Genomic DNA, 27,887 nt, shown 5'->3' with positions numbered 1-27,887 from the left:
TGACAGGAGCTGCTGAGGGGAAAAGTTTCTGACTGTGCACGTGCCGTGCGCACACCTGACTGGAATGGACGTGAACACTACATCTTGAAGAACAACAGTTACAAGAAGGTGAGTAACCGTCTTTTCTTATGCGTCACTGACAATCTTGGCTAACAGCCAGCAATGGACCTAGCCTCCAGTAACTTATCTAGTTCTTTTATGAGCCCTGTTATACTTGTGGCCTTCACAGCACCCCCTGGCAAGGAGTTCCACAGGTTCCACTGCACCGAGAGGAAAGACCCCTCTGCTCCCCAACCTCCCCCCAAAGACCGTCAACCTTCTCCTGCAGGCTCCCCCACCTTCGCCCCAGAGGCCCTCCCCCGCCAATAAATGAGCTCAGGCACTCGAGGAGGGAGGGTTCAAGCTGATTTATGGCAGTAGCAGTGCGCCCTGGGCTCCAGAGTGAACCTGTGTCAAGGGCCCTATGCCCCAGCTCCCCCGCACGAGCTGCAGGGCCAGGCCCAGCAGAGGGATGATGGAGCCCAGGGCCCAGACAATGCACGGGCCCAGGGGCAGTTTTGGGAGGGGCGGGGGTTTCAAAGCCTCATGCCAGCAGGGCTGGGTTGGAGGAGAGACAGCAAGTTTCACTTCTCCAGCATTCTACATGCACCCACTGGTGAAATGCAGCCACCTCTAGGGTGAGCACTGGCAGCTGTTTAGCAGCATGCATACACAAATGCTACATGGCAGGGTCAAAGCATGCTGCGTTTAACACACTACAGGGGTGACGGGGCACTCAACAGGAGTAATCAGAGCTAGGACTTAGCCCAGACAGCGGGCTTAACCCCCTATTTCAGCACTGTATCTAATTAGGTCTAGTGGTACTACAGTAAGGGACCCCAAAGGCTAGCGGCAGGCCGAGGCCCCCACCGTGTGTCCAGCGGCAGGGCCGGCGCTGGCCCGCGAGCAGCAGAGGAAGGGAAATGTCATGCACTTTTCCCGACAGCAGGAGAATGCCGGCCTCTTGGGCCATCCAGGGGCGTCTGTGCTGCTTGCCGGGTTCCCTGGTTTTCTGAGACAAAGTGCCCTGCAGGAGGGGCCCCTGCCCTGATTGACAAGTGTTTCCACACCCAGCCTCACACCCTCCATCACCTGAGAGCCTTCCCAGCAGGCTGGGGCAGCAGGGGCTGTAACCTGTGCCCAAAGGGGCATATCACCCCACTCTTGGAGAGAGGCTACATACAGCCCCTGCCTCCCCTCAGCGAAGTCATGCCAGCTCCAAGCCCCAAACCTGCAGTCTCCTCCCTGCAGCTCTTCAAGGGGCAGTATCCGGGGCCGAGAGCCAGAGCGAAGCCTGGGGCAGGGTGCATGCAGTGACAATCCAGCCTGTAAGGGACTCCTGGGGGGAGCCTGCCTCCTGCAACTTCCTTGCCCTGGGGGAGGCTGCAGGGGGAGCTGAGCGCAGCAGCTGTTCCCATGTCAGTCCAGGGCAGTCAACAGATGCGCCCTGTCTGTCCCCAGCTGGGTGGTTACTGAGATGGCACCCCTTCTAGGCAGCTGAGGGCAAAACCACATCTGTTCAGCTAATGGTATTAGCTCTTATCTAGCACTTTCTGGCTGTAGGTCTCACCGTGCTTGACACAGGAAGGCAGTGTAGCTGTCCCCATTTTACAAACAGGGAAACTGAGGCACAGAGCACCATCTTGCCCAAGGTCATGCAGCAGAGCCAGGAATAGACCCAGGTCTCCTGAGTCCCAGTCAAGTGCTGTGTGTTCTCGGACACGCTGCCTCTCATGCTGCCAGCCGCATTCAGTGCCGAGTGCTCCGAGCTGGGGGCCTGCTCAGAAGCTGCGCAATTCCCCAGTAGCATCAGGGGCTTCGACACAGACATGGGGCTGTGCTGAGACCGAGGTGAGATTATGGCCCCGGGGATGCTACAGTGGCCTGGAGAGCAGAATGGTGACAGCTGAGACTGCCCTGGGCGCCCCAGGGCACAGACCCAGCTGCTGAGCAGAGGCCCTGGGTCTGTGCCCCAGCGAGAGCTCCCTGCAGCCCGAGTTCATAGGAGGAAAGGAGCTGGGTGGGCCCCACAGGAGCAGGGGTTCATTTGCCCCTGCCTTGGAATGAAGGCTGGCACCTCCTCAGCTACTATACCCCTACCCCACAAATCAGGGCCTGCCTGAGGGAGGCCCAGCTCTGCACCTCGCCAGGCTCTGGTCTCCATACAGGAGCAGAGGGGATCACAGCCTGCAGGGGCCTTGGGCAAGGGGCACAGCTCAACAGAGCAGCCACAGGCAGGTGACAGCAGCTCCCTGCCCATAGGGAAGAAAGAGCATGGACACGGGGGTGGCGGGGGCAATGAGCAGCCAGGGGGTATAAGCAGGTGTCTGGCCAAAGAGACTCTGAAATTTGAAGAGATCTGGGCTCTATTTAGCAACAGCAGTGCCACCCCCCATTCTTTGTGCATGTCCCCCCCATGTCAATGGGGGGATCTCCCCCAGAGCAGAGGGGGTTCCCACCCAGCTCTGGACGATTCAGCTCCCATGACTATGTCTGATCTCCACCCAGGTGGGGGGCATCCCCAGCCACATGCTGCTGCCCCAGCCCCTGTGCAACCAGCCAGGGTCCCTTAGCGGCGGGGGCTGGAACATGGTGCAGCAGCACAGAGCCTGCAGGTACCTCCCTGCCCCCCTCATGAGATCCGCCTGCCCTGCACTCAAAGCCCCCCTGCGGCGGGGCAGCCTAGACCTGGCCATAGCGGACAATCTCGCTGAGGTCGTAGCCGGTGGCAGCGAAGGAGTTGCCCTCGGGGTCACAGAAGCGGGCGCCGCAGAGCTGGGTGTCAGGCACGCACTCCGAGTGGCAGTGCTCGATCTGCAGGGAGCAGGAGAGAGCACCCTTGGACTACGCAGCCCAGCCAGGCCCCGGGGACTAGACAGGCTTCCCCGCAGCAGCCTCGCCTGGACTCCCGCAGGGGGATGGGCACTAGGCCCCCTCAAGTGCAGGCGCCCGCTGCAGGTTGCAGCAAGAGGACACGGCCGTGTTTAGTCTGAACGTTGGGGGCTGCAATGTCACAGGGATACAAGAACCATGCTTGGGGTTTCTCTCCCCTCCCCAGCATCCAGCCCTTCTCTCACTGCGACACCAGCCCCAGGCCTGGGGCAGCGCCAAGGGAAAGGGAGGCACAGCATGGCCTCCCCAGGCTGCCAGCCAGCTGGCTCAGAGGGATTTCAATGGGGAGGAGGATGTGGTCAGTGGAAGGGGGGAGAGCAGGGGCAGACAGAGCGGCTCAGGGGAGCTGACAGAGATGCAGGCTTGGGGTGGGGGTAGCAGGGCAGGACTTGTGGAGGGAAGAGGAGGAGATCACACTCAGCACCTCAATGACAGAACTGGAATAGTACAAGGGGTGTGGTCACGCCAGGGCCCACAGAGTTATGGGGACCCAACTGAGGGGCTGCCGGGAGAGTAGGACAAGCTGGCCCCATGGGGCAGGAGGGTATCTGGGATATGGGGGTCCCTCTGGCACCAGCAACTGGCAAAGAGGTGCAGGAGGTGTGGGGAATATGCAGGGGCGTTGGGGGGGGGTTCTAGATGTGGGTCAGACAGCCCCCCCAGAGACAGAGGGCAAGATAAAAGCATTGGTTGTTTTGTGTGCAGCATGAAAGTGCGGGGAATTTGGGAGGGTTGGGGGAGGGGGAGCTAGATCAAAATTGGGTGGAACTGTTGAGGGTGGGGAATGGGGATTGGATGACAGCTTGGGGAGTTTGGATTAGAGCCAGGAGGATAGGGGAGTGGGCAGGGGTTGGTGCAGAGCTGAAGACGACTAGTGGGGATCTCTGAACCAGGGCTGGGGGGGGGGCGGATGAGGGATTGGTGCAGAGCTGAAGACGACTAGTGGGGACCTCTGAAGCAGGGCTGGGGGGGGGGGTGGATCAGGGCAGTGGGGGCAGGAGGGGAGCATTGATTGAGGGAACTAGGCAGGGGCAGTGGTGAGCTGGACTGGGGCTGTGAGGGAGGTGGGTTTTGGAATCAGGAAGGGGGCCCAGGCCCCTCACCTATTCTTGCCCCAGGGTCCTCTGTGGCCTTTTTGCTCCACTAGACCACCTAGTCCCAGCTCAGCCTCACAGCTCCTTGTGGCAGTGGTGGAATTTCACGGGGGGGAAACTGAGGCACAAGGAGCAGTGACTGGCTGAAGGTTGCATTGAGAGTCCGTGGCAGAGCCAGGACTGGAAGGGAGGAGCTCCTGGCTCCCAGCCCCATGCTCAGATCATTAGCCCCCACGGTTCTCTACAGGGGTGTGTGGACATCACAGCAGGTGGCCTCTCACCTCGATGTCCCCGGGGTCTGGGCTCCGGCTGAGTTTCCAGATCTGGACATAGGAATCCTCGGCACCCGACAGCAGCTGCAGTGGGAGGCAGAACGGGCAATAAGGGGGGCTGCAGGCTCCCGGGGCGGCGGGGGGGCTCTGAGCTCGGGCCCACTGCTCACTGTGCAGAGAGCAGAGCCTCCCAGCACAGGTGCGACCAGATGCTGCTGAAGCAGCAACTGACGCAGTTCTACTCCTTGGCACACTGGCTCTGGGGCTGGGGCCTCTCCCCCTGGGGCAGGACAGTGGGCACCACCTGGGGCAGAGGGCAGCAGAATGCAATGGTATGTGTGTGCCCCCTGCCGGCTAGTGTGGGCGCTGCAGCTCGTGCCAGCCAGAGTGGAGGATTCAGGCAGGCAGAGGAGATGAGCCAGGCTGTGTTCAGAAGGCTGGCTGGCTGGGGTGCTGTACAGCTAGGGGACTGTCTGGGAAGCCTTGGGCAGGTTTACCTTCCCCGTCAGAGGTGCCAGGTCCAGGGCGTAGATCCAGCGAGCGTGGGCACTGACCGTGGCATGCAGGACCCCGCTCGAGGCCTCGTACAGACGGATCTGCCCATTCCCATAGCCAGCAGCAATGATCCCGTTCCACAGCTTCACCGAGGAGCAGGTCCACCTGGGCACAAAGGAGATGCGCCAGCCCCACTTGCTCCACTTGGTGTGGGGGGGCAGTTCTGGGCTTCCCCCTCCTCCCAACACACTGTCCCCACTGCATCAGAGTGACCTCTCTGCAGGTACTCCTCCCCCCTCACCTGGGGCCCACCTCTAGCAGGGCCCAGGGGGAGGACACTGGGCTCATCTCACTGCCCCAAGGAGCTGTGGGAGCCCCCTGTCCGGCCTTACCCAAAGGCAGAGATTTTGGTGAGCAGGGAGAACTCCTCCTTGGACCTCCAGACACACAGAGCCCCGGAGTCATCTGCAGTCACCAGGTCAGCAGCCCCACCCTGCAATAGGAGGAGACCGTCAGTGCCATGCCATGGGACCCCTCTCAGCTAATCAGAGCACGGGGAAGTCAGCAATTAGGAAGGATAGTACAGAGTAATAAGTCACCGAATAGCTCTTTCCCAGATTTCAGAGTAGCAGCCGTGTTAGTCTGTATCCGCAAAAAGAACAGGAGGACTTGTGGCACCTTAGAGACTAACAAATGTATTTGAGCATAAGCTTTCGTGAGCTACAGCTCACTTCATCGGATGCATTTGATGAAGTGAGCTGTAGCTCACGAAAGCTTATGCTCAAATAAATTTGTTAGTCTCTAAGGTGCCACAAGTACTCCTCTTTCCCAGAAGTGCAGTAAAGTTGCTTTACAACCTATTCCCCTCAGTCAATGGAGGTCCCAGAAAACGGACACTGACCCATCCTTCTTCGAATAACTAATGAGCTGGTGCACGTTGCTGTCCTCTAGTGGGTGGACTTAGAACTATTCAGCTGTGTGTCACCTCTCCTATCTTGCAAACAGCAGATGGAGACTCTCCTTTGGTTCCAGTGGGCAGGGCCTGGGCTTTAGGAGCGCGAGGATCTGAGGGGTGCTGTGTTATGCAGCATAGGGACACCCACGTGCTAGGTGACTGGATTTGACCCATCTCTTGCTCTTTCATCCCAAAGGGTTTTACTGGCTGCTGTCTCTGAAATGAGCAATGGCCCCAGTGGGAACATGTGAAGTGAGACAGGGATGCGGGGAGCTCTGGTTAAGGGTGGTGAGGCAGAGACACTAAGGGAGTGGATACAGTCCGAACTCGCTAATAAATGGCCTTGAGTCCAGGGAGGCTTTCATAACCCCAGCTGGCTGAGAGACCGGTGCTGGCACTGGGCTTAGGCTAAATAGATGACTAAAGTGCTGTCTCCATCGATGTAATTGTTCCAATGTCTTTATTGTTAAGTTATCCTCATTGTCTTGAGCTGGTCAGTTGCTATTGTTATTTTCCTCCTGACAACTGTCTAACAATGGACAGTGTCTTCATGTCGTTCAGTGCTGTGAACCTGTTTGTCTTTCCCAGCACTCTTTATGGCACGTTCCTCCTGGAGTCGCGTGTTCTTGTTTCAGTTTAGTTTTGTGTTTGTCTCCTATTTCCTGCGATGTCTCCTCCGATAACCATTTGTTGGGATGATTCTTCCCGAATTCCAGCACTTCAAAAGTTTTGGTGAAAGTTTCCTTTAGCTGTTTCCATTTGCCATCTACCATTCCCTCATCTTCAAACATCCGGTATCTATTTGCTAGCACAATTCTTGTTGTGTTGTCATCTGTTTTAGCTTGGTGATGGCAGCCACTGAATGGTGAGCCGGTGGCCAATCCCCTAGCTAGAGAGGGAGGAGAAGATCTGGGCATGGAATGAGGACCGCTCCCCAGAGCAGAAGCAGAGAGGGCAGTCAATCGATTAAAAGCAGAAAGGCAACAGATCCAGATAACTTTTCAAAGGAGGTTCTTACAGCAGATGTGAAGAACACAGCAGCCATTTTGATAGGCCTCTTACAAAAGACATGGGCAAATACCAGATGAATGGGAAAAGGGTCCTATGGTGAAGGTGTTCAAGAAAGGAGGGGCAGCATTCAATTGTTGTGTATCCCAAGTGAGGTGTTCAAACGTACTATTCTAGACAGAATAAAGAAAGGGGTAGATTCAAGGTTATGACAAGAACAGGGAGGACATGGACAGGAGAAATCATGTATGATCCAATAGTAATTTTACATATCATCACAGAATTGTTGATCGAATGGCAGTTACCACTTCATATGAATGGTATGGATTTGATGCAGTGAATAAAACAGGTTTATGGAAGCTGCTACGCCACTATGGAAAGCCTCAGAAATTTGTGAGCATCATTCAGAGCGTCTATGAAAATATGACCTGCCAGGCAATACATGACAGTGAACTGACTAAACCATTCAAGGTTACTATGGGCATCAGACAAGGATGCTCTGTGTCACCTGTGATCTTTTTACTGGTAGCGAATTGGGTAATGAGAGACCACAGAACAGCCAAGGGGGAGACAATGGACTTTCACACAGAAGTTAGAGGACCTTGATCTTGCAGATAACCTCAACTTGCTATCCTGCACCCATAGAGACATGCAAGCTAAAACAAATAATCTCTAGGTCTATGCACAATGAGGAGGGTTGAAAATCAACACCAAGAAAACTCAAACCATGAGAATTGATACACAACAAGAAACACCAACACTACTTTCTGGGACCGACATGAGAGAGAGGTCCGATATTTCATGTATCTTGGCAGCACTGCAAGTAGAAGAGGTGGAGCAGACAAAGACATTACAGACAGAATAGCAAGAGCCAGAGTGGCCTTTGTATCTCTAAGGCCGATCTGGAGAAACAGAAATCTTGCCTCCAAACTAAAACTTTGGATATTTAACATCATTGTAAAGTTGGTCTCACTATATGGCACTGAAACTTGGAGACATATTAAGATCTAAACTCCAAGTTCTCAGTTGCCTTAGACAAACCCTCTATATCAGATAGCCAGAAAAAAAAAAAAAAATCACGAACAAAGAACTCTGGAGGAGGACAAAACAAAAACGGAGTTGGCTTGGACATTCACGGAGCAAGGACCTGCATAATGTAACAAGAGAGGCACTGAACCGGAACCCCTAGGGCAAAAGGCAACGAGGTAGCCCAAGGATAACAGAAGCAGAATTGGCAAAAAGAAAAGGAGTACTTGTGGCACCTTAGAGACTAACAAATTTATTAGAGCATAAGCTTTCGTGAGCTACAGCTCACTTCATCGGATGCATCGGAAGCAGAATTGAAAACTATCCAAGTGATATGAAAAATAGCTAACACTGTGGCAGGAGACTGGCAAGGAAGGACAGCTGTGGTGAAGGCCCTATGCTCCACATGGACTAGAGAGGCATAAGAGAACAGAGAGTAGGGTTTGAGCCGCCTACTGTACCCATCCTGCAGGGACTATACCAGCCCTGGGAGGGATCAATGAGCTCTGACTTTGCTGGGTGGGAGTGAGGCATCTTTACTGACCTCTGATGCACAGTAAGGACCACCCTGGCCGCTGGAAAGCCTCAGCGCAAAAGGTTTTGGTCTGGGCTCTCCCAGGAAGGGCTCTGGCATCATTAGTGTCCAGGCAGAGCAGGTGGGGCCTCAGCTCTGAGTCTCCCCCAGTGGGAAGCACATGGGAAAGAGGAAGGGCTGACAGACTGGTTTCCAGTTGGCTGTAGGCATCCCCCAAGAAAGGAGGGGCCCAACTAGCTGCTCTGGCATTTGGCAATCTGGCTGTAAGCCATGTGGCCTGGCCTGGGCAGCCAGCCATTCGTGCTGAGCCAGGGATAGGAGCTGTGTGCGGTGCTGGGGGCTCCATACCGGGATCTCTCCGACCTCTGAGGCGATGTCAGTGATGGAGTCACGATGCTCCTCCAGGACCTCGCTCAGTGTGATGTTTGTTCCCTTGCTGGGGATGTCAAACACCAGCACCAGTCCTGACGAAGTCCCTGTGAACAAGCAAGGGAGATGCCATTGGCAATCAGTTACCAGACCCGCACCCACTCTGCTCTAGGAACCAGCCTCCTGGTCTTCCTGCCTCTGGGAACCAGTCTCCACACTCCCCACCCCAAACCAGGTCCTCAGCCCTCACCTCAATAACTCCTTCAGCTTCAGGAGCCTGAATAGACCCTTCTTCCCATTCCCCACACACTCCACTCCCATCCTCCTGGTCCAAGTGTCCCTAGTGCAGCACATCCACAGCCCAGCCCCCTCACCCAGCTGCTGTATGCAGCCCCTCTGCTTCCCTGCTAATCCCAGACCTCTCCTCCCCTGCCCACCTGGCCTCAGCCCTACCATGCAGAAGATTAGGTGCCCAGTTGCTGCACCTGTAGATACCAGAGATCCTATTCCTTGCCCCTCACTCCCTTCCCCAGCCTCCAGTTTCCCTACCCCACTCACCCACACAGATGAAGCGCCCACTGGCTGCAGCAATCCCTCGAGCAAACACTGCCTGGGCTGGAAGGAAATGAAAGCCCCATTACACCCCTGCAGCAGCTCCTACCCCAAAGCTCGATGGAGACCCCAGGCCACCAGGGGGATACTTTGAAATCAGGGGCACAAGGTGTGAGGGACCCAGACACCCTGATTTAAGGCCAGATCACAGAGAAACTACACATCATCCAGCCAGAAGGGAACACTGGGGTCACCTTGTCTGATCTCCTGCACGACATGGGCAATAGACATCCTGGAATTAATTCCTAAATAAAACATCCTGCCTTCTGCTGGCTCCCTGGGCCAGAGCCCCCTATGGGCTATTGGCTCCTGGGGTGGAGGAAGTCAAACAGTGCCACACAAAATCCATGCCCATGGTTCATCCCGCCCTTCCAGGGTAGTTGTTGGCAGGAGGGAGAGCTCTGCAGAGCCCTCCTCTCTAGGCTCCTGCTGCCTCACTGCCCCCAGCTGGGATCTATCTTTACCTGGTGGTGGTTCCAAGACATCCAGGGCATGCCAATAAACCATGATGGAGCCATCTGACTCATACATCTGTGGAGTGAAAACACCTGGTCAGCTCGCTGCAGAGTCACTTCCGGGTGGGGTCGATGAGCCTGAAGCCATCAGGAGAAACCCCGAATGCTGCCCCGCCCCAAAGATTTCCAGAGATGGGGGAGGCAGCCCTGTGACCTGGGGCCCTCAAAGTCCCTGACACAAGGACCTTCAGAAGGCACTTTGTAAAAGGTAGCTGCCAAGATGGGCGAGGAGGCCTGGGGCTAGCCAGCCCTGTTTTAACCAGCCGCATCTGTGCAGGGGCATGTGAAGAGTTTTTACAGGGGGAGTGCTGAAAGCCAGTGAACAACACTATAAACCCATACGTGATGGGAACTATGTGTTTGGTTGCTATTATTGCTTCAAGCCAGGGGCCACACCCATAGCTCCAGCACCCCGTGCCTGTGCCATAATTAGTTGTCTGCCAGCCTAAGATGGCTGGACTACTTGGGCTGACAGCCTGAAACCCCGGAGCCTCATAAGAGGGCAGAGAGAACACAGTTTGATAAAGGATTGACAGGCAAGGGCAAGCTGTGTCCCTGAGGAAGGAATGCAGAGAAGCAGTGCTCTATCTCAGAACAGGGAGATTAGAGAAAACTGAGAAGGGACAGGGAACTGAGCCTGGAGGCTGGGCTGAAGAAGGGCCCAAGTGGGATGGAAAAAAAATCTTTTGTTTGTTTGGGACTTTTGTTACCCTGGAAGGGGACTGCACTGTGAGAATGACCCAGTTGGAGGCCTGAGCCATGTGAAATGCTGGGAGAGACAGAAAACCCTGATGAAGGGAAACTGAGGCAGGAAGTGCCTGCAGAGCCAGACTTCCACAGCAGAGGGTACTATGGGGCAGTCATGCCCTATGACTTGCCTCCATTGACCTTCCCGCAGCTCAGAAGACTGGCCTTGTTCACACAGAGCTCTCTACCACAGGCCCTGCCCACTCTCCTCCCAGAGCCTAGAAAAGGAAGCACTCTTACCTGGATGCCTTTCTGCGAGGTCAGGACCAGGAGAACTCGAGAAGGCAGGACACACCAGGAGGCCTGAAAGGGAAAGGAGTTGTTGCAGCCAACACAGAGTAATTCTATATTATACCTTATCCTAACAGCTAAAGAGGAACTGATCACAGAACTAAAAGTTAATGGTAACTTACGCACAAATAATCATGACTTGATCCCATTTATAATGTACAAACAGAATAAAGTCCAGACCAGTAATAGATATACTTGGTGCTTTAATAAGGCCAATTTCACAAAGCTGAAAATGATTATCGGCCAAATCAGTTGGGAGGAAGAATTTAACCCAAAAAGTGTGAATGATGATTGAGAATCATTTAAGAACACCTTACTAGATTCCCAAAAGACAAACGCGAGGAATAAGGCTGTGCTGGTTTAAAAAAAAAAAAACAACAACAACCAGGTTTAGAGGGGAAGTGAAGGCAGCTGTAATATATAAACAAAGGGAAGAAGGGAGAAGTTGATAGTAATAAATATAAATCAGAAGTGAAAAATTGTAGAAAATTGATACGGGAAGTCAAAGGACACAAGGAAAAAATATATGGCCAGCAGAGTTAAGAACAATAAAGAGTTTTACAAATATATAAGGAACAAAAAGAATCCTGACAATGGTATTGGTCTATTACAGGGGTCTCAAACATGCGGTCCGCAGAGTAATTTCCTGCGGCCGTCAAGCTCCCCTTCCCCTTCACCCCGCAGCGCGCCGCATCCCTGCTCCTCTGCCTACCTCCAGGCGCTTCCCGCTGTCAAACACCTGTTGGTGGCGCTTAGCGCTTTCCGGGAGGGAGTGGGGAGGAGCAGGGAGCCGTGAGTTCAGGGGAAGAGGCGGGGCGGGGCGGGGATTTGGGGAAGGGGTTGGAATAGGGGCAGGGAGGGGGCAGAGGTGGGGTGGGGACTTTGGGGAAGGGGTTGGAATAGGGGTGGGAAGAGGTGGGATGGGGTGGGGCCTCATGAAAGGAATGGAGTAGGGGCAGCGCTTTTGTATCTTTATATGAAAAGGTGTCAGTGATGCAGCCCTTGGGCCAATGTACTAGTTCTCATGTGGCCCTCGTGGTGATATGAGTTTGAGATCCCTGGTCTATTACTAGATGGAAACAGTAGAATTATCAATATTAATGCAAAAAAGACAGACTGTTCAATAAATATTTCTGTTTTGTATTTGGGGGAAAAGAAAAGATGATGCAGTCTCATCATACAGTGATACCACTCCTTTCTGTGAGTATCTCTGGAGGATATTAAACAGAAGCTACTAAAACAAGCCACTTTTAAATCAGCCGGCCCAGAAAACGTGCATTTTTTTTTGACGAGATTACAAATTTGGTTGATAAACGTAATAGTGTTGAAGTAATATACTTAGACTGCTGTAAGGTGTTTGAGTTGGTACCACATGACACTTCGATTAAAAAACTAGAATGACATCAAATGAATATGGCACACATGAGCTCACGAAAGCTTATGCTCAAATAAATTAGTTAGTCTCTAAGGTGCCACAAGTACTCCTTTTCTTTTTGTAAATACAGACTAACACGGCTGCTACTCTGAAACCTGTCATTAAAAACTGGCTAACTGATGGGTCCCAAAACATACCTGTAAATGAGAAATAATCACTAACTGAGTGTGTTTCCAGAGGGGTCCTGCAGGAATTAGTTCTTAGCCCTATGTTACTTAACATGTTTGTTAGGAACACTAATAAAAATCTGCAGATGACGCAAAAATTAGGGGAGTAGTAAACAATGAAGAGGACAGGTCATTCATACAGAGCAATCTAGCCCTCTTAGTACACTGGATGCCACAAACAATGTGTGTTTTAATACGGCTCAATGCATACACTTGGGAACAAAGACTGCAGGCTGTACTTACAGGATGGGAGACTCTATCCTGGGAAGCAGTGACTCTGAAAAAGATTTGGGAGGGTAGTAGCAGCAAATCAGCTGAACATGAGCTCCCTGTGCGACACTGTGGCCAAAAGCTCTAATACAATTCTGGGATGCATAAATGGTAGAGAGGTTATTTTACACTCTATTTGGCACTGGCATGACTGCTGCTGGAATACTGTGTCCAGGTCTGGTGCTCACAATTCCAAAAGGATGTTGATAAATTGGGGGGGATTCAGAGACGAGACACAGGAATGATTACAGGATTAGGATGCCTTTTAGTGATAGTCAAGGAGCTCAATCGATTTAGCTTAAAGAGAAAGTTAAGAGATGACTTGATTAAAGTACCTACACGGTGAATACTTAGTAATGGGCTCTTCAATCTAGGAGAGAAAGGTATAACATGATCCAATGGCTGAAAGTTGAATCTAGACAAATTCATACTGGAAATAAGGCATATTTTTTTTTTTAACAGTAAGAGTAATTAACCATGGGAACAATTTCCCAAGGGGTGAAGTGGATTCTCCATCACTGGTGATTTTTTAAATCAAGACTGGCTGTTTTTCTAAAAGCTCTGCTCCAGGAATTATTGTGGGGCAGATCTCTGGCCCCTGTCATACAGGAAGTCAGACTAGCTGATCACACTGGTCTCCTCTGGCCTTACAATCTAGGAAAGCAGGTCAGTGAGGGCCAGGCAGAGAGGGGAGAGGAGCAATAAGCCTGCACTGCTCTCCAGGAGACAGGGTCAAGAGTTAAAGCCTGGTATATAGGATCCTAGAAGCTAGAGACAATCTGTGAAGACCCTTCTCCCCAAGCTTAGGGCTCCTCCAGTACCAAGTGGCTGGAGGAGGTTGGTCTAGGCAGTGTTTTGGGGCAATGTGGTTGATGAGCAATGCTGGCTGGATTAGAGACGTTCGGGGGTGGCCCTGGTTTGACCCTAAACTGCCCTGGAGTCCTACCAAGGCTGTTGTGACCTCCAGGGGAGGAAGGAGAGAGCGGTTGTCCCCAAGGAAGGGCAGGTGAAGTGAGGCCGAGTCGTGAGCCCACAGTGAGCTAGTGCAGACTCGGGGAGAACCCAGGAGCCCTTTCTTACACTGCCCCGAGCTCTAAGCAGCCGGCTACTCTGGGTCTGTGCCCGCCCGGCTCCCTAGCCCGAACCCGCTCCAGGGCCTGGTCCCCGGCCCCTACTTCTCCCCTGGGGTCGGGCTGAGCTTACTGGCCTGTCCGAGCCTGGCGGGAGCTGCCCTTGGCTATGCCCCATGGACGGGTCCCAACTCAGGGTCCCATGGGCAGGGGAGCCATGTGAGTGGCAGCCCTGCCCCGGGGCGCCCGCTGCGCGAGGGCACCAGCCCTGCGGGGAGCCGGTGGCCGCCCCCTACCTGGGTGACGATGGAGGCGCTGACGGCCAGGCCGCCCTCCTTGGCCTGCAGCTGGCGGTGGGAGACGCTGAGCCCGTCGGCCGCGACGCTGGCCAGGCTGACGGAGCCGCCGTGCACTGCGGCGAAGTAGGTGAGCGGCTTGTCGCGCAGGGGCAGCACGCTCAGGTTGTTGTACAGCGCCGAGCTGCTGCTCTTCAGCGGGACGCTCCGCTCCTTGCGGTACATCCTGCGGGGGGGCCGGGGTCACGCGCGCTCGGCGGGGGGCGGGCGGGTCGGGGGGGGCCGGGGTCACGCGCGCTCGGCGGGGGTGGGCGGTCGGGGGCGGGGGGGGCCGGGGTCACGCGCGCTCGGCGGGGGCGGGGGGGGCCGGGGTCACGCGCGCTCGGCGGGGGCGGTCGGAGGCGGGGGGGGCCGGGGTCACGCGCGCTCGGCGGGGGCGGTCGGGGGGGCCGGGGTCACGCGCGCTCGGCGGGGGCGGGCGGGGGGCGGGGGGGGCCGGGGTCACGCGCGCTCGGCGGGGGCGGGCGGGGCCGGGGTCACGCGCGCTCGGCGGGGGGGCCGGGGTCACGCGCGCTCGGCGGGGGCGGGCGGGGGCGGGGGGGGCCGGGGTCACGCGCGCTCGGCGGGCGGGGGCCGGGGTCACGCGCGCTCGGCGGGGGCGGGGTCACGCGCGCTCGGCGGGGGGGGCCGGGGTCACGCGCGCTCGGCGGGGGCGGGCGGGGGCGGGGGGGGCCGGGGTCACGCGCGCTCGGCGGGGGCGGGGGGGGCCGGGGTCACGCGCGCTCGGCGGGGGCGGTCGGGGGGGCCGGGGTCACGCGCGCTCGGCGGGGGCGGGGGGGGGCCGGGGTCACGCGCGCTCGGCGGGGGCGGGTCGGGGGGGCCGGGGTCACGCGCGCTCGGCGGGGGCGGGGGGGGCCGGGGTCACGCGCGCTCGGCGGGGGCGGTCGGGGGGGCCGGGGTCACGCGCGCTCGGCGGGGGCGGGCGGGGGCGGGGGGGGCCGGGGTCACGCGCGCTCGGCGGGGGCGGGCGGGGCCGGGGTCACGCGCGCTCGGCGGGGGGGGCCGGGGTCACGCGCGCTCGGGGGGGGCCGGGGCGGGGGCGCGGGGGGCCGGGGTCACGCGCGCTCGGCGGGCGGGGGCCGGGGTCACGCGCGCTCGGCGGGGGCCGGGGCCGGGTCACGCGCGCTCGGCGGGGGCGGGCGGGGCCGGGGTCACGCGCGCTCGGCGGGGGCGGGCGGGGCCGGGGTCACGCGCGCTCGGCGGGGGCGGGGGGGGGCCGGGGTCACGCGCGCTCGGCGGGGGACGCCGGCTGGGCGAGGCCGCCGCTGGAGGGGCCGGGGCAGAGCCCGAGCCAGGGGGGTGAAGGGGGCCGCGATCCCTCCCGCTCAGCCCGTGTCTCCCGCTGCCATGGAGACGGCGTAGCGCGTGGTCAGGGTGCGGGCGTCGCAGGGCGATGACATCACGGGACGGAACGGGGCTGGCGTTGCCTTAGTGACGGGGACGCAGCCGGCGGAAGGGGGCAGGGCCTGCGGGGGCTCCAGCCGGCTCGGTGAGGGGGCGGTGCTGGGGTCGCGCTGCGATGGTTGCGGGGAGGGGGGCATGTCTGGGGTGATGGATGCGGGGGTGGGGTGCAGTGGGGGAGGGGGCCATGGCTGGGGGGTCAGTGCTGGGGGCGGGGGGTGCAATGCTGGCTGGGCGGGGGCGGGGGTGCAGTGGGGGAGGGGGCCATGGCTGGGGGGGTCAGTGCTGGGGGCGGGGGGTGCAATGGTGGCTGGGAGGGGGCGGGGGTGGGGTGCAGTGGGGGAGGGGGCCATGGCTGGGAGGTCAGTGCTGGGGGCGGGGGGTGCAATGGTGGCTAGGAGGGGGCGGGGGTGGGGGTGCAGTGGTGGTGGAGGGGGCAGGGCTGGGAGGGCGGTGCTGGGGGCGGTAGGTTCAATGGTGGCTGGGAGGGGGCACGGTTGGGGGTGGCGGTGCCCTTTACATCTGCAGAGCTAGCCCCAGCCAGCAGAGGGCACAGCAGCACAGGGGTGCTGGAGGGGAGGCCAAGACCACAGGCCCCCCCTGCAGCCTCTTCATCCTTTTGAATTGCCTGCTTGCTTGTCCTCCTTGTCCCAGCGTCACTGTGACCAGTGAAGGTCCCCAGCGCTAAAGACAGGGAATACCACTAGAGCCCAGTCCTTCCTGGGGAACGTTCTAGCACCCAGACGTCCTGACTCCCAGATCCCTGCTCTGACCATTAGAACTTGCTGTCTCCCAGGACTGGGAGATACCAGAATGACACTCACATGAACCCCTGCACAGATCCTTGTCACCAGTCCCTGGTGTCCCTGTGAGGAGTGGATGGGAGAGGCATCAGGGCACTGCCTCCAGAGCATAACATGCTTACAGTCCCTGTGGCCGTTGCATCCATTTTAAAGCTGAGGGTGGCTATGGGCCACAGAGTACAGTGCCAGGAACTGCATGGGGCCTGTAGGCCATACTCGCTTGGTCCTTCACTCAGCTGGTGGCCCTGTCTAGCCTCATGTTGCTCGTTGCCCTGGGTAGACCCCATATAAAATGATGGGGTCTAAATGAGCTGTTACTATTCAAGAAAGAGATTTTGGAATCATTGTGGGGAGCTCTCTGAAAACATCCACTCAATGTGCAGCGGCCATCAGAAAAGTGAACAGAATGCTGGGAATCATTAGGAAAGGGATAGAAAATAAGACAGAAAATATCAAGTTGCCTCTATATAAATCCATGGTACGGACACGTCTTGAATACTGCGTGCGGATGTGGTCGGCCTATCTCAAAAAAGATGTACTGGAATTGGAAAAGGTTCAGAAAAGAGCAACAAAAATGATGAGGGGTTTGGAACGGCTGCCGTATGAGGAGAGATTAATCAGACTGGGACTTTTCAGCTTGAAAAAGAGGCGACTAAGGGGGGATGTGATCGAGGTCTATAAAATCATGAGTGGTGTAGAGAAAGTAAATAAGGACGTGTTATTTACTCCTTCTCATAACACAAGGTCACCCAATGAAATGAATAGGCAGCAGGTTTAAATGAAACAAAAGGAAGTATTTCTTCACACAATGCACAGTCAGTCTGTGGAACTCTTTGCCAGAGGATTTTGTGAAGGCCAAAACTATAACAGGGTTCAAAAAAGAATTAGATACATTCATGAAAGATAGGTCCATTAATGGCTATTAGTCAGGATGGGCAGGGATGGTGTTGCAGCATCTGTTTGCCAGTAGCTGGGAATGGGCGATGGGATGGATCACTTGGTGATTCCCTGTTCTGTTCATTCCCTCTGAGGCACCTGGCACTGGCCACTGTCGGAAGACAGGATACTGGGCTAGATGGACCTTTGGTCTGACCCAGCATGGCCTTTCTTATGTTATGTTCTTATGGGTACAGTGCTAATGGGATGGTGCTGACAGGCATTGTCATATTTCCCTGCAGAAAATGACGTCCCGGGACCGTGTACCTCTCTCCAAGTCACGGGCGGAGAAGTCACGCCCCCCCACGGTACCCATCCCTCAAGTGGATATCATCCCAGGGCGCCTCTCTGAGTCGGAATGGATCTACCTGGTCACCATGGAGGAAGGAGAGGATGGAGTGGGGGATATCCTGGCAGGGATGATGAACCAAGTGATGGACGAGTGCTATAAAGTGTACCTGGCTCGGCAGGTGAGCATGCCAGGCCACTGCTTTCCATGGAATCTAAGTGGTAGAGATGGTACAGCTCTCTTTGGTCCCAGCTTTGGGCTCAGGACTGTTCCTTACAGGCTACTCTCCAGGGCTTTGTTCTGGCTACTTCTGAATGGCTCCAGCTGTAGGGCCATTCTTCTGCTTTCATTCTGTAGGGAGCCACTGAGAACACCGGCTGTGTGAAACCAAGCCCTATGGTAACAGATGGAAGGGTTCAGGGAAAGGTGTTGGTCCAGAGGGACCAGTTCCATCTGACCTGGAGCGGCTCTATGCTGCTTCTTGCTTCATGGAGAGGAAGGAAAGCAGAGCAGGGATCCAGGACGGATCCTTCCTGTGGCCACTAGAAATGGATCTTCCGGAGGGGATGGGGCAAGAGGTTCCTGTTGCAGTGGCCTCTGTGTGACCCTGCCTTGGCTGCCCAGCTCCTTGCTCGAAGCTGGATATGTATCCCCCTCCCGCAGGCTGAGAGCTCCTGGAAATCCCGGGGAAACCTCTTTGCTTACACAGAAGTCTTCATGCTCCCATCCACCCATGCACTGGCTCCCAGGCTGAGTACACTCAGAGTCACACTCAGCTCCTGCCCTCAGCCATTAGGCACTCAGATACCATGGTGATGGGTGTGGTCTGAGACCCCAAATAGAATGGGCATCTCCCTCCTGGCCTTCAACTCTCCTCTCAGCTCCATTACGGAGATAGTAGCCTCTGCTCTCCAGGGGTGGGACTGCATCAGTGCTCTGGATTATTATTATTATTATTCGTGCAACATGGATTATTTTACTATATGCAGATTGCTTAGTTGGAAGGGGTACCCATCCTGACAGTCACTCCCTGGCTACACGCCTCTCTTCTGACTCCGCATGTGAGCTGCACCAGCTTGGACTCCCTTAGATTCAGTGGGCCAAAGTCAGAGGTGGCATGGACAGCAAAGGCACGCTGATGGGTGGGGTGTGTCTACGGGAGTTGGGATGGAGTCTTGGTCTCCTGCCTCACTCCTAGCCAAAGTCAGGAAGCAAGTGGATGGTGCTGGGCTTATTCTGTCTCTGCTCTGCTTTCCCAGTGCATCCCATTCACCGTCAGCCAGGCACGGGATGCCATCCTGCAGATTGCCGAGTGGCGCTTCCTGGCCCGGGATGAGGGGGAGGCCACCGTGGAAGAAGATGCCACCTGGCAGGAGGAGGAGGAGCCAGTGGCCTGTGTCACAGACTCGTGGGCACAGGGCTCAGTTCCCGTTATGCGAACCAATCTGACCCTCTTACTGCAGGAGAGAGAGGTACTCTAGCACCAGGGCTTACCTTGGGAGCACTGGCTCTGGACCAGTGGGGGGTGGGGGAAGGAAGCAGGCTGCTCCTGAGTGCTTGTCCTGACAGAGGCATTCTGGGCCTGGCAGGGCTCAAGAGATAAAACCTGAAACTGCCTTCAATCTGATTAGTACTCTAGGGCCAGATTCTGCTTGGAGCTCCACCACGGAGGAGTCCATGGAGATACAGGACCAGTCCTGCTGGGCGTGAGTCCTGGACTTCATGCCAGAGAGACAGCCTTGAAAGACAGAATCACAGTCACAGCCTCGTAAGGCCTCCTGACCACCTGCCCCTTTAAGCCATTGCTCACTGGAGAAAGTCCTCCTGGCCTCTTGGGATTAGAGAAGCGCAATCCAGTTCCCCACTCCCATTGGCAGCAGTGGTGTGCTGAGTTCTCTTCGCTGCACCCAGTGCTCTGCCCCTCAGAGTGTAGGAAGCTGTAGGAGAGTCTGGCTTAGACTCTGGTGAAGCTGTGCCCCCTGCAGCTACTAGCCAGGATGCTGGGCCTTGTCTCACCTATTCAATGCCTTGGAGCAGAGGTGTGAGAGCCTCTCCTGAGGAACTCTGCCTAGAGAGGAAGGACGTTTGTGTGGCTAAGGCATTGGATTTGGACTTTGGAGATCCCTGTTCTGCCACAAGCTCCATGGGTGGCCTTGGGTGAATCACCTAATCTCTCTGGACTTCTTTTCCCATCTGTACAATGCGGCTAGTGCTTCCATACGGTACTCACGGGGCTGTGGGGAGGACAAGTGTCCTGACATTGTGAGGCTTGGAACCTACAGGGATGAATGCCATGGAAAAAAACATAAGACCATCCTCTAGCTTCCAGGAAACTAAGGTGCCCTTGCAGCCTGTGGATCCTGCAAGTGCCTTCTTCAGTATGGAGCTGCCTGCAGACACAAAATGTCTTGGCATGTCATGCTTCACCTTGAGCCAAACAGTCTCTGAGATTTTGTCCATGGGTGAGAGAGGAGTTCCAGCCACCCCCTCTCTACCAAGCCAGTCAATAAGCATGTCAAGCAATGCTGGGCTTTGTGCTGTGGTCATCTGAGCCCTAGAAATTGCACTGGTATGCCTACCCCTCCCATGGATGATAGGCTTTCTACCTTCCCTTCTCAGTGAGGTAGCTCATCCACTCCCACCAGCCAAGCCAGTGAGGTTCCCACAGGCATGCTGAGATTTGGGTGTGAATCAGAGCAGGCGGTGACCCCTTATTTCCCTGCCACCATGGGACAGTCAATCAACATGGCATGTTTATATGAGTGTAAATACTTCCTTCCCAGCTCCTGCTGTTCCTACAGCCCTTCCTACAGGTCCCATGTGCCAGAGACCCATTGTCATTGGGCACACAGCCAATGGAGGGACGTGTGACAGGTTCCCCCTGGAGTGCCACCTGGAACTGGGGTGCCACTGAGCCCTCTGACCCACCAGCCTGGGCTCCCTCTCACACTGTGCTGCTGTAACGATGTCCAAACCCCTCCAGACTTCACACAGGTAGGGACACACCCAGCTGCAGTTACACACAGGCCCTCTAACTACCAGCTTCCCAGCCTGGGACCCCAGAGCAGTACTGTCCTGCCCTGGTCAAATCTGGCCAGTATATGGGTTTAATACCCAGTCCGCCTCTCCCTCAGTGTGAAGAGAACAACGCACACTTGTGGTAACCAAGCAGAGATTTTCCCCAAACACTCCAGTCAAAGCTCACTAGTTTGGATTAAAACATAAAATAAATTTATTAACTACAAAAGATAGATTTTAAGTGATTATAAGTGATAGCAAACAGATCAAAGTAGATTACCTATAAATAAACAAAAAATGCAAACTGAGTTTAATATATTAGATAGATTGGATATGAATTAGCAGATTCTCACCGAGATATGATACAAGCAGGCTGCAGATTCTTAAGGGGCAAGCTGCACTTGCTTTACAGCTTGGAATCCCTGGGCAGGGCCGTCCCTGGGATTTATGGGGCCCTATGCAATGTTATTAAACTGGTGCCCCTGTGCTCGACGTGGGGCACAGCCACCACTGCCGCTCGCAGACCCCCAGAAGAACCCCCCCATTGCTGAGCTTTGTACGCAGCAGATCTGTGGCAGCTCGGGCTCGCAGCATGGGGGGGAGAGACGAGGCAGCAAAGGATACCGAGCTGCCCGGCCCACCTCACACCGGCGGAGAGTCTCAGTTCCCCGCTGAGACCCCTGTACTCTCTGCCTCACGCAGAGTGCATGGCGCTGGTGCATTTGGCTCTGTGAATACAACCCCTGCCTAAGGAGACTGCAGCGCACGCTGGGTGTGCGGGAGCCCACCCGCTCTTACCTGCTGTCCTGGTAGTGCCCCACATTTTCGGGTGCTCTACACAGCTGCGTAAACTGCGTATGCCTAAGGAGGGCCCTGTCCCCAGATCATTCATACACGGGCTAGAAATCTCTTTAGCCTGGGTCCAGCACTTCCCCCATTTCAGTCTTTGTTCCTCAGGTGTTTCAAGGAGTCTTCTTGTGAAGTGAAGAACCCCAGATGATGTCACTCCCTGCCTTATATAGATTTAGCATTTGACCCTTTGTTTCAAAGCTTGGTTACCAGACCAGTCTGTGGAAAAACACTGACATCCCAAGGTGCAGACCAGCATCATGTGGCCTGGTCACGTGTCCTTGTAGAGTCATAGCAGCCATTACTTACAGGCTGTCTATAGCATTCTCAGGAACGCTCCCGAGATGGGGCATAACCTTCTCCTAAGGCCTATTGTTTTTCCTAATGACCCATTACCCTGAATAGGGCCTTCCCCACCCGCTGTCTAGACTGAATGCATCTTGTCTAGTGGGCATTATGCAGGTGTAACTACATTTGAAGTACAGATACATAGTCAGTATTTATAACTTCAGGTACAAAAATGATACATGTATACAAATAGGATAATCATATTCAGCCAATCTTTACCTTTTTGTGACATCCTAAATGACCCGTCTTGCAGAATATGCATCATAATTATGCCATAATCCTATCATACTAATACCACTATGAAGAATATGGGATGCAGTGTCACAGGATGCGGATGTGTTAGAAAGGAACAGGAATGATCAGGGGCCCAGCTCGTTCCCAGTTGTTGCTGCGTGCACTGAAAGGGATTTGTTTGCTGTAGGATCTTGCGATATTCGCAGGATGTCCCATGGTGGAACATCTCTTGGAGCTGCTTGGGCAGGAGGGGTATAGGGGAAGTTCAGGGTGAACAGCAGAGTCATTTCAGCCCTTCATCCTGCCAAGGCTGTCCACTGGGAGGGGCGTGGGAGGAGTTATGTGCCAGCCTGACCTCACCAACCAGCTCCCTCTCTGACACTGAAGACCTTGACCCCAAACACCCCCTGCACTGTGGCCTGGCTCTTGCCTTCCACTCACTTGCTGGGGTATGAAGAAATGGCCTTCAGGCCCTGCTACTGAGTGGGCAACACCTTGTCCTGGCTGTGGTGGCCACTCTGGCGTGTGAAGTTGAGGCTTTCTCTTTACATTAATGGCTATTTCCAACAGGTGTCTTTGGACAAACTCCCCAAGGAAACACTTTCCCATGAGGAGACATGGTCCTACACAGGGTCCCCTGAGGTGCCAGCAAGCCCCCCATCAGAACAACCTTCTCAGGAGGAGGGGGTCAAGTCTGCAAAGTCATCCAGGCCCCAGAATCTGGTTCTCCAGCCAGCCCCAGCCCCACCCCCCTCGCCTAAGACCAGAAAAGCATACAGGCCCCATCGAAGGCTGCTGCACTCAGCCAGCCTTAAGAGCATGGCCAGGCCCCTACAGCAGACTGAGAAGGAGCTGCTCCGGAAGCAGCTCTCACAGACCCTGCCTGAGGAGTCACCACAGGAGGATCTTGGCAGCCTTCACCAGCTCCTGCCCTTGTCCTGCAGCAACCTGCTGAAGATCCAGATGGGCAGGCCCCCCAACATCAAGGATGTGATGTACAATGAGTTTGGTACAGTCATCGCCATGCCCAAGCTGGACCCAGCCCGTCTACCCAAGTGCTGGATCAAGCCCCAGGTGGAGGTGCTGAATCCAGATGTTGAGGCCAAGCGGCAGGAAGTTCTCAAAACCATCTCCGGGCGTGGCCAGAGGAGTACGAAGTCCCATCGCCGTGCAGCCCAAGGGCCAGAGGTGGGAGAGCTCATTAGCACTAAGCTGCTCCAGGACACGGGGCCCATGCAGAGTGGTGGGCTGGCCCAGGCTTTCTGTCAGAGCCACGCAGACAAGAGAGCACAGCATTTGCCTTCCAAAGGGAAAAGCCTTGAACCCAGCAGCCATGTCTACTGGAAGCCCAGCAACCTGATCGACTCCATTGAGCTGGCCCCAGGAGTGGCAATCAGGAACAGCAGCAGTGTGAAGTGTGGGCCCAACCATGGTGCACTCTATGAAGAGGGAGGGGAAGGAGAAGGGGAAGGGGTCTTCCAAAGAAAGCTCAGGCCCATCTGCCCCAGAGTGCCCCTGCCCGCCGTTGCTGTGGAGCAGCTCATCTGTGATCACATGCCCCAGGTCCGGCCAGCAGCTCTGCTCACATCCCTCGTGTCATCGGGGCCAAAGCGCTTGTAAGTGCAGCATGCTCCCTGCCCTCTCCTCTGGGACTGGGCTGATGTGCTGGACCATTGCACGGCCTGTTACAGAACCCCAGCCTCTCCAGCCAGTGTGGTGTGCAGGGGCGTCTCACTGCATGGCTGTGGTAATCTGCTGGTGCATGTGACGAGGGACCTGCCTGCGCTGACCCCCTCATCTTCCCTGGCTCTTGGTAACAATAAATCTCAAGCACCCACAGCATGATTCACTTGTCTGCTTTGGTTCCACCTCCCTGCAGACCAGCCCTCTGACCCAGGATACCCCGTGGCGTCCGGGGGGACAGCCTGGGCCCCAAGCCTACGTGGCCCCGAATACTATTAATTTACCTGCTATAACCTCGCCCAGCTGCAGCAGGGATGATTGCTTAATGAAATGTTCCTCCCCTCTCTTCTCTCAGAGCCCAGTTAGCAATAGTCCCAACCCGTGGTCTGTCTGTCCATCCATCACTGTGGTCCCTGAGCACCTAGCTGGGTGGGTGGGAGTAGAAGAGGGGCTGGAGGTTGCGGGCAGGAATTCAGTTCGCTTCACTGGTTCCCATTCAAACCCTGAGCCCACCCATGGCAAGCACATTGTATCATACCATTCGCAGGGCATTCTCCACGCAGTGCAAAGAACTCTGCTGTGGGCATGCTGTGGCTGCAACCTGCAAGAAGTCAAAGTCAGGAAATTCAAAGCTGTGCTTCCTCATGGGCATGCCTAGGTCTGTACCAGGGTTGGAAAGAGTAACTCTCCCTAGCTTGGGGCCCTGGCTGCGCTGGGGCATGGGGTGGATTCGAAAGAGGTTACAAGACAGTTAAGGAGGAGTCTGGTGCTTCATGTTGCAGAATGCAGAGTGAAAGCTGCAGGAGTTTGTGTTTCATAGATTTTTAAGGCCAGAAGGGACAGTTCCGATCATCGTCTGACCGCCGGCATAGCACAGGCCACTGGATTTCACCCAGTGATTCCTGCATCACACCTGTAACTCATGGGTTAGCTAAAGCAGATCTTTTAGAAAGAGCCATCCAATCTTGATTTAAAGACTTAGTGGTGGAGAATCCACCACATCTGTACAGAAGTTGTTCCAATGGTTAATTACCCTCAGTGTAACAAATATGTGCCTTGTTTCTACTCTGAATTTATCTAGCTTCAGCTTGCAACCATTGGATCTTGTTCTGCCTTTGTCTGCTATGTTAAAGAGTCTCCTGGTATCAGAAATCTCCTCCCCATGTAGGTAATGCTTGGCTATGATCAAGTCTCCTTTTAACAATCTCTTGGGTAAAGTAAATAGATCGAGCTTCTTGAGTCTCTGACTGTGAGGCAAGTTTTCCAGACCTCAGATAGTTCTTGTAGCGCTGTTCTGAACCCTTTCCAATTTGTCCACATCCTTTTTAAAGTGTGGACACCAGAACCAGAGCCAGTATCAGTTAATGGTCTCAATAATGCCAATACGGTGGTACTAACATTGCACTACCTCGACTCAATAGTCTCCTGCTTATACCCCCACGGATCACGTTTTCTCTGATAGCCATTGCATTGTTCTGGGAGCACCTGTTGAGCTGGTAATCCATGATGACACCCAAGTCCCTTTCTGAGTCACCGATTTCCAAAATAGAGCCACCCCCCATCCATAAGTGGGATCTAGATCTATGACCTTCCATTTAGTTGCATGAAAACAATGGTAGTTCAAGTGAGTCTAACTTACCATGGTATCTAGATTACTGTGTTGAACTGCCCTGTCATTATTTAACAATCCACCAATTTGTGTGTCATCTTCAAACTTTTCCAGCAACAAGTTTATATTTTCTTCCAGATCATTGATAAAGACATTGAATAGCAGTGAAGCAAGAACAGATGTCAGTGACACCCACTAGAAACACTCCTATTAGATCAAAAAGAAAAGGTGTACTTGTGGCACCTTACAGACTAACAAATTTATTTGAGCATAAGCTTTCGTGAGCTACAGCTCACTTCATCAGATGCATCCACTGCACTGGTGGGTGGGTTGGGGAAGGGCCGTGTTGGCTCATTTTAAGTCAGACTCTCTTTGATTTAGAACCATCTGCCGTCACCCTTATCAATCAGAGGCCTTCCCCTTATCTCATTAGTTATTCTTTGAACCAGACTTCCTCCCTATTTTATTCCTTTTGGCCTTATAACTCATTATTTTCATGGACTTCCTTCTATTTGCTAGTAAGAGCCTTTCTTTACAACACTTTAATTCTTTAATTTTATACTTATCTTACATTAGAGGTTTTCATTCCATGTGCTCTGAGCTGCGAACTCAGCTGATGGGAAGACTCCACTTGCATGACTTATCCTCGTGGGGTAGTGAGAGCAGAGTGACAAAGTATTTTGTCCTCTTTAATGTCCCACAATAGTCCATTTGGCATTCATGGGCCTTATCTTTTGGGCAGGACATAACACCTTCTGTTGGAGACGAGTACTTCACACTATTTCTCCTGTCTGGTGAGTTACACAGTCACAGAGGCTCACAATACAAATGCTTAAATATCACCTTGTAATATGGGATACAGACGTTATAAGTGAGGCCCTATCTACACTGGCAAGTTTCTCCGCAGTAAAGCAGCTTTCTGCGCTGTAACTCCTGAGGTGTACACACAGCTAAGCCACTGAGTGCGCAGAAACTGCGCAGTTGCAGTGCTGTAAAAAACCCACCACAACAAGAGGCGTACGGCTTTCTGCGCCATGGCTACAGCGCTGTGGTGCCAGTGTAGACACCCTGGTCGATGACAGCGCTGTGACTGGCCTCCGGGAGGTGTCCCACAATGCCTGTTCTCGCCTCTCTGGTCATCGGTTTGCATTCGACTGCCCCACCTTCAGGTGACCAACTGTCAGCCCCACCTCATACGTTCCTTGGGAATTTTGAAAGTCCCCTTCCTGTTTGCTCGCTGATGCGTGCAGTGGTCTCAGCGCATCTTTCCAGGTGGCCAGGCCTGCTCCACGCACCAGGCGATCCCCCACTTGGAGCTATGCTGAGCTGCTAGACCTCATCAGCATTTAGGGAGAGGAGGCTGCCCCGTCCCGGCTGTGCTCCAGCCGTTGGAATTATGATACCTATGGACAGATTTCATGATGTATGACAGAAAGGGGCCATGACCGGGACACATGGCAGTACAAGGTCAAAGTGAAAGAGCTGCGGAACGCTGACCACAAGGCGCAGGAGCAAAGAGCTAGATGCGATACTCGACGCCGACCCCACCTCCACTGTGAAGGCCACTGTGGATACTTCGGTGGCTCGCATGACAGTTGAGAGTGGACCGAGGCAGGAGGAGGAAATCTTGGAGGAGGATGTGGAGAAGGAGGGGGACCCAGAGGCAGAGGATGACTCGGAGGTCAGAGATACATGCAGCCAGGAGCTCTTTTCTACCCTAGAGGAGGCTAGCCAGTCACAGTAGTAGGATCTTGGTGAAGCGCAGACAGGAGAGGAGGCTCCCCTCACTGCTGATGATTTTCTTTGTTTGACTCTCTCCTCCAGTTGTTGTCTTTTAATAAAATAATTGTGTTGGTTTGAAAGCAATCTTTATTCTTTTAAGTGAAAGCAAAAAGAGCCTTGCAAAGCAACATACAATTATGTTAAACCCACATATTGCATCATGTGCACCAATCACCTCCTAGCATTAGAAGCACTGCACTCCTGAGCATAGCAACAAATATTAGTGGCTTCCAGCTTCTAATTGCTGCCTCAAGGCGTCCCTGATCCTTATGGCCCGGCACTGAGCCCCTCTAATAGCCCTGGTCTCTGGCTGTTCAAACTCAGCCTCCAGGCACTGAGTCTCTGCGATCCAGCCCTGAGTGAAGCTTTCACTCTTCCCTTCACAAATATTATGGAGTGTACAGCACGTGGCTATAAGCATAGGAATATTGTACATCGGCCAGATCCAGCTTCCCATACAGGTAGCACCAGTGGGCTTTTAAATGGGCAAAAGCACACTCAGCAGTAATTCTGCACTTGCTTAGCCTGTTGTTGAACCGCTCCTTGCTGCTGTCAAGTTGCCCCATGAATGACTTCATAAGCCACGGCATTAAGGGGTAGGCGGGGTCTCCCAGATCACAATGAGCATTTCGACATCTTCTGATCTGTGGAGAAAGTCCCTGCTTGCAGCTTCTTGAATAGGCCAGTCTTCCGAAAATGCACCTTTCTGGACCAGCCTGCATTAATGTCCATGAAACGCCCATGGTGATCCACAAGCGCCTGGAGAACCACTGAGACATACTCCTTG

General features: G+C 54.7%; 2 protein-coding genes across 4 annotated transcripts; one reads left to right on the top strand and one right to left on the bottom strand.

Annotated features, from left to right (window-relative positions):
* Positions 1–392: 392 nt before the first annotated feature.
* On the bottom strand, positions 393–14,359 carry WDR54 (WD repeat domain 54). The gene is made up of 9 exons (XM_038398660.2): positions 14,089–14,359; positions 10,800–10,862; positions 9,762–9,828; positions 9,244–9,300; positions 8,665–8,792; positions 5,185–5,285; positions 4,795–4,957; positions 4,307–4,381; positions 393–2,853 (listed from the first exon to the last, which is right to left on the bottom strand). The coding sequence occupies exons 1-9, from the start codon at positions 14,311–14,313 to the stop codon at positions 2,722–2,724; spliced, it is 1,011 nt and encodes a 336-aa protein (XP_038254588.1). The 5' UTR covers positions 14,314–14,359; the 3' UTR covers positions 393–2,721.
* Positions 14,085–27,241, top strand: C4H2orf81 (chromosome 4 C2orf81 homolog). 3 transcript variants are annotated; one of them, XM_043512911.1, is made up of 4 exons: positions 14,085–14,218; positions 17,531–17,758; positions 18,837–19,049; positions 22,597–26,482. In XM_043512911.1, exons 2-4 carry the CDS (start codon positions 17,534–17,536, stop codon positions 23,644–23,646), a joined length of 1,488 nt encoding a protein of 495 aa, XP_043368846.1. In that variant the 5' UTR covers positions 14,085–14,218; positions 17,531–17,533; the 3' UTR covers positions 23,647–26,482. The 3 variants fall into 3 exon arrangements, with proteins under 3 accessions (XP_043368846.1, XP_038256801.1, XP_043368847.1); XM_038400873.2 differs by lacking the exon at positions 14,085–14,218 and adding an exon at positions 15,431–15,637 and having other exon boundaries at positions 22,597–27,241; XM_043512912.1 differs by lacking the exon at positions 14,085–14,218 and adding an exon at positions 15,452–15,579.
* The last annotated feature ends 646 nt before the right edge of the window (positions 27,242–27,887 follow it).

Source organism: Dermochelys coriacea, chromosome 4 (genome assembly GCF_009764565.3).
Source record: "Dermochelys coriacea isolate rDerCor1 chromosome 4, rDerCor1.pri.v4, whole genome shotgun sequence".
NCBI lineage: Eukaryota > Metazoa > Chordata > Testudines > Dermochelyidae > Dermochelys > Dermochelys coriacea.
Note: the sequence above shows the minus strand (reverse complement) of the source record. Positions and strands in the feature narration are given on the sequence as shown.

Bases quoted from the DNA above. Each gene is read 5' to 3' on its own strand.
- WDR54 (XM_038398660.2), bottom strand. From the start codon at position 14,313: ATGTACCGCAAGGAGCGGAGCGTCCCGCTGAAGAGCAGCAGCTCGGCG. The intron at 8,793-9,243 runs GTGAGTGGGGTA...GCTTGTTCACAG, and splicing joins TGGGCGCTTCATCTGTGTGG to GGACTTCGTCAGGACTGGTG. The intron at 4,958-5,184 runs GTAAGGCCGGAC...CTTTGTGCCCAG, and splicing joins ACCAAAATCTCTGCCTTTGG to GTGGACCTGCTCCTCGGTGA.
- C4H2orf81 (XM_038400873.2), top strand. From the start codon at position 17,534: ATGACGTCCCGGGACCGTGTACCTCTCTCCAAGTCACGGGCGGAGAAG. The intron at 17,759-18,836 runs GTGAGCATGCCA...CTGCTTTCCCAG, and splicing joins AAGTGTACCTGGCTCGGCAG to TGCATCCCATTCACCGTCAG. The intron at 19,050-22,596 runs GTACTCTAGCAC...TATTTCCAACAG, and splicing joins TCTTACTGCAGGAGAGAGAG to GTGTCTTTGGACAAACTCCC.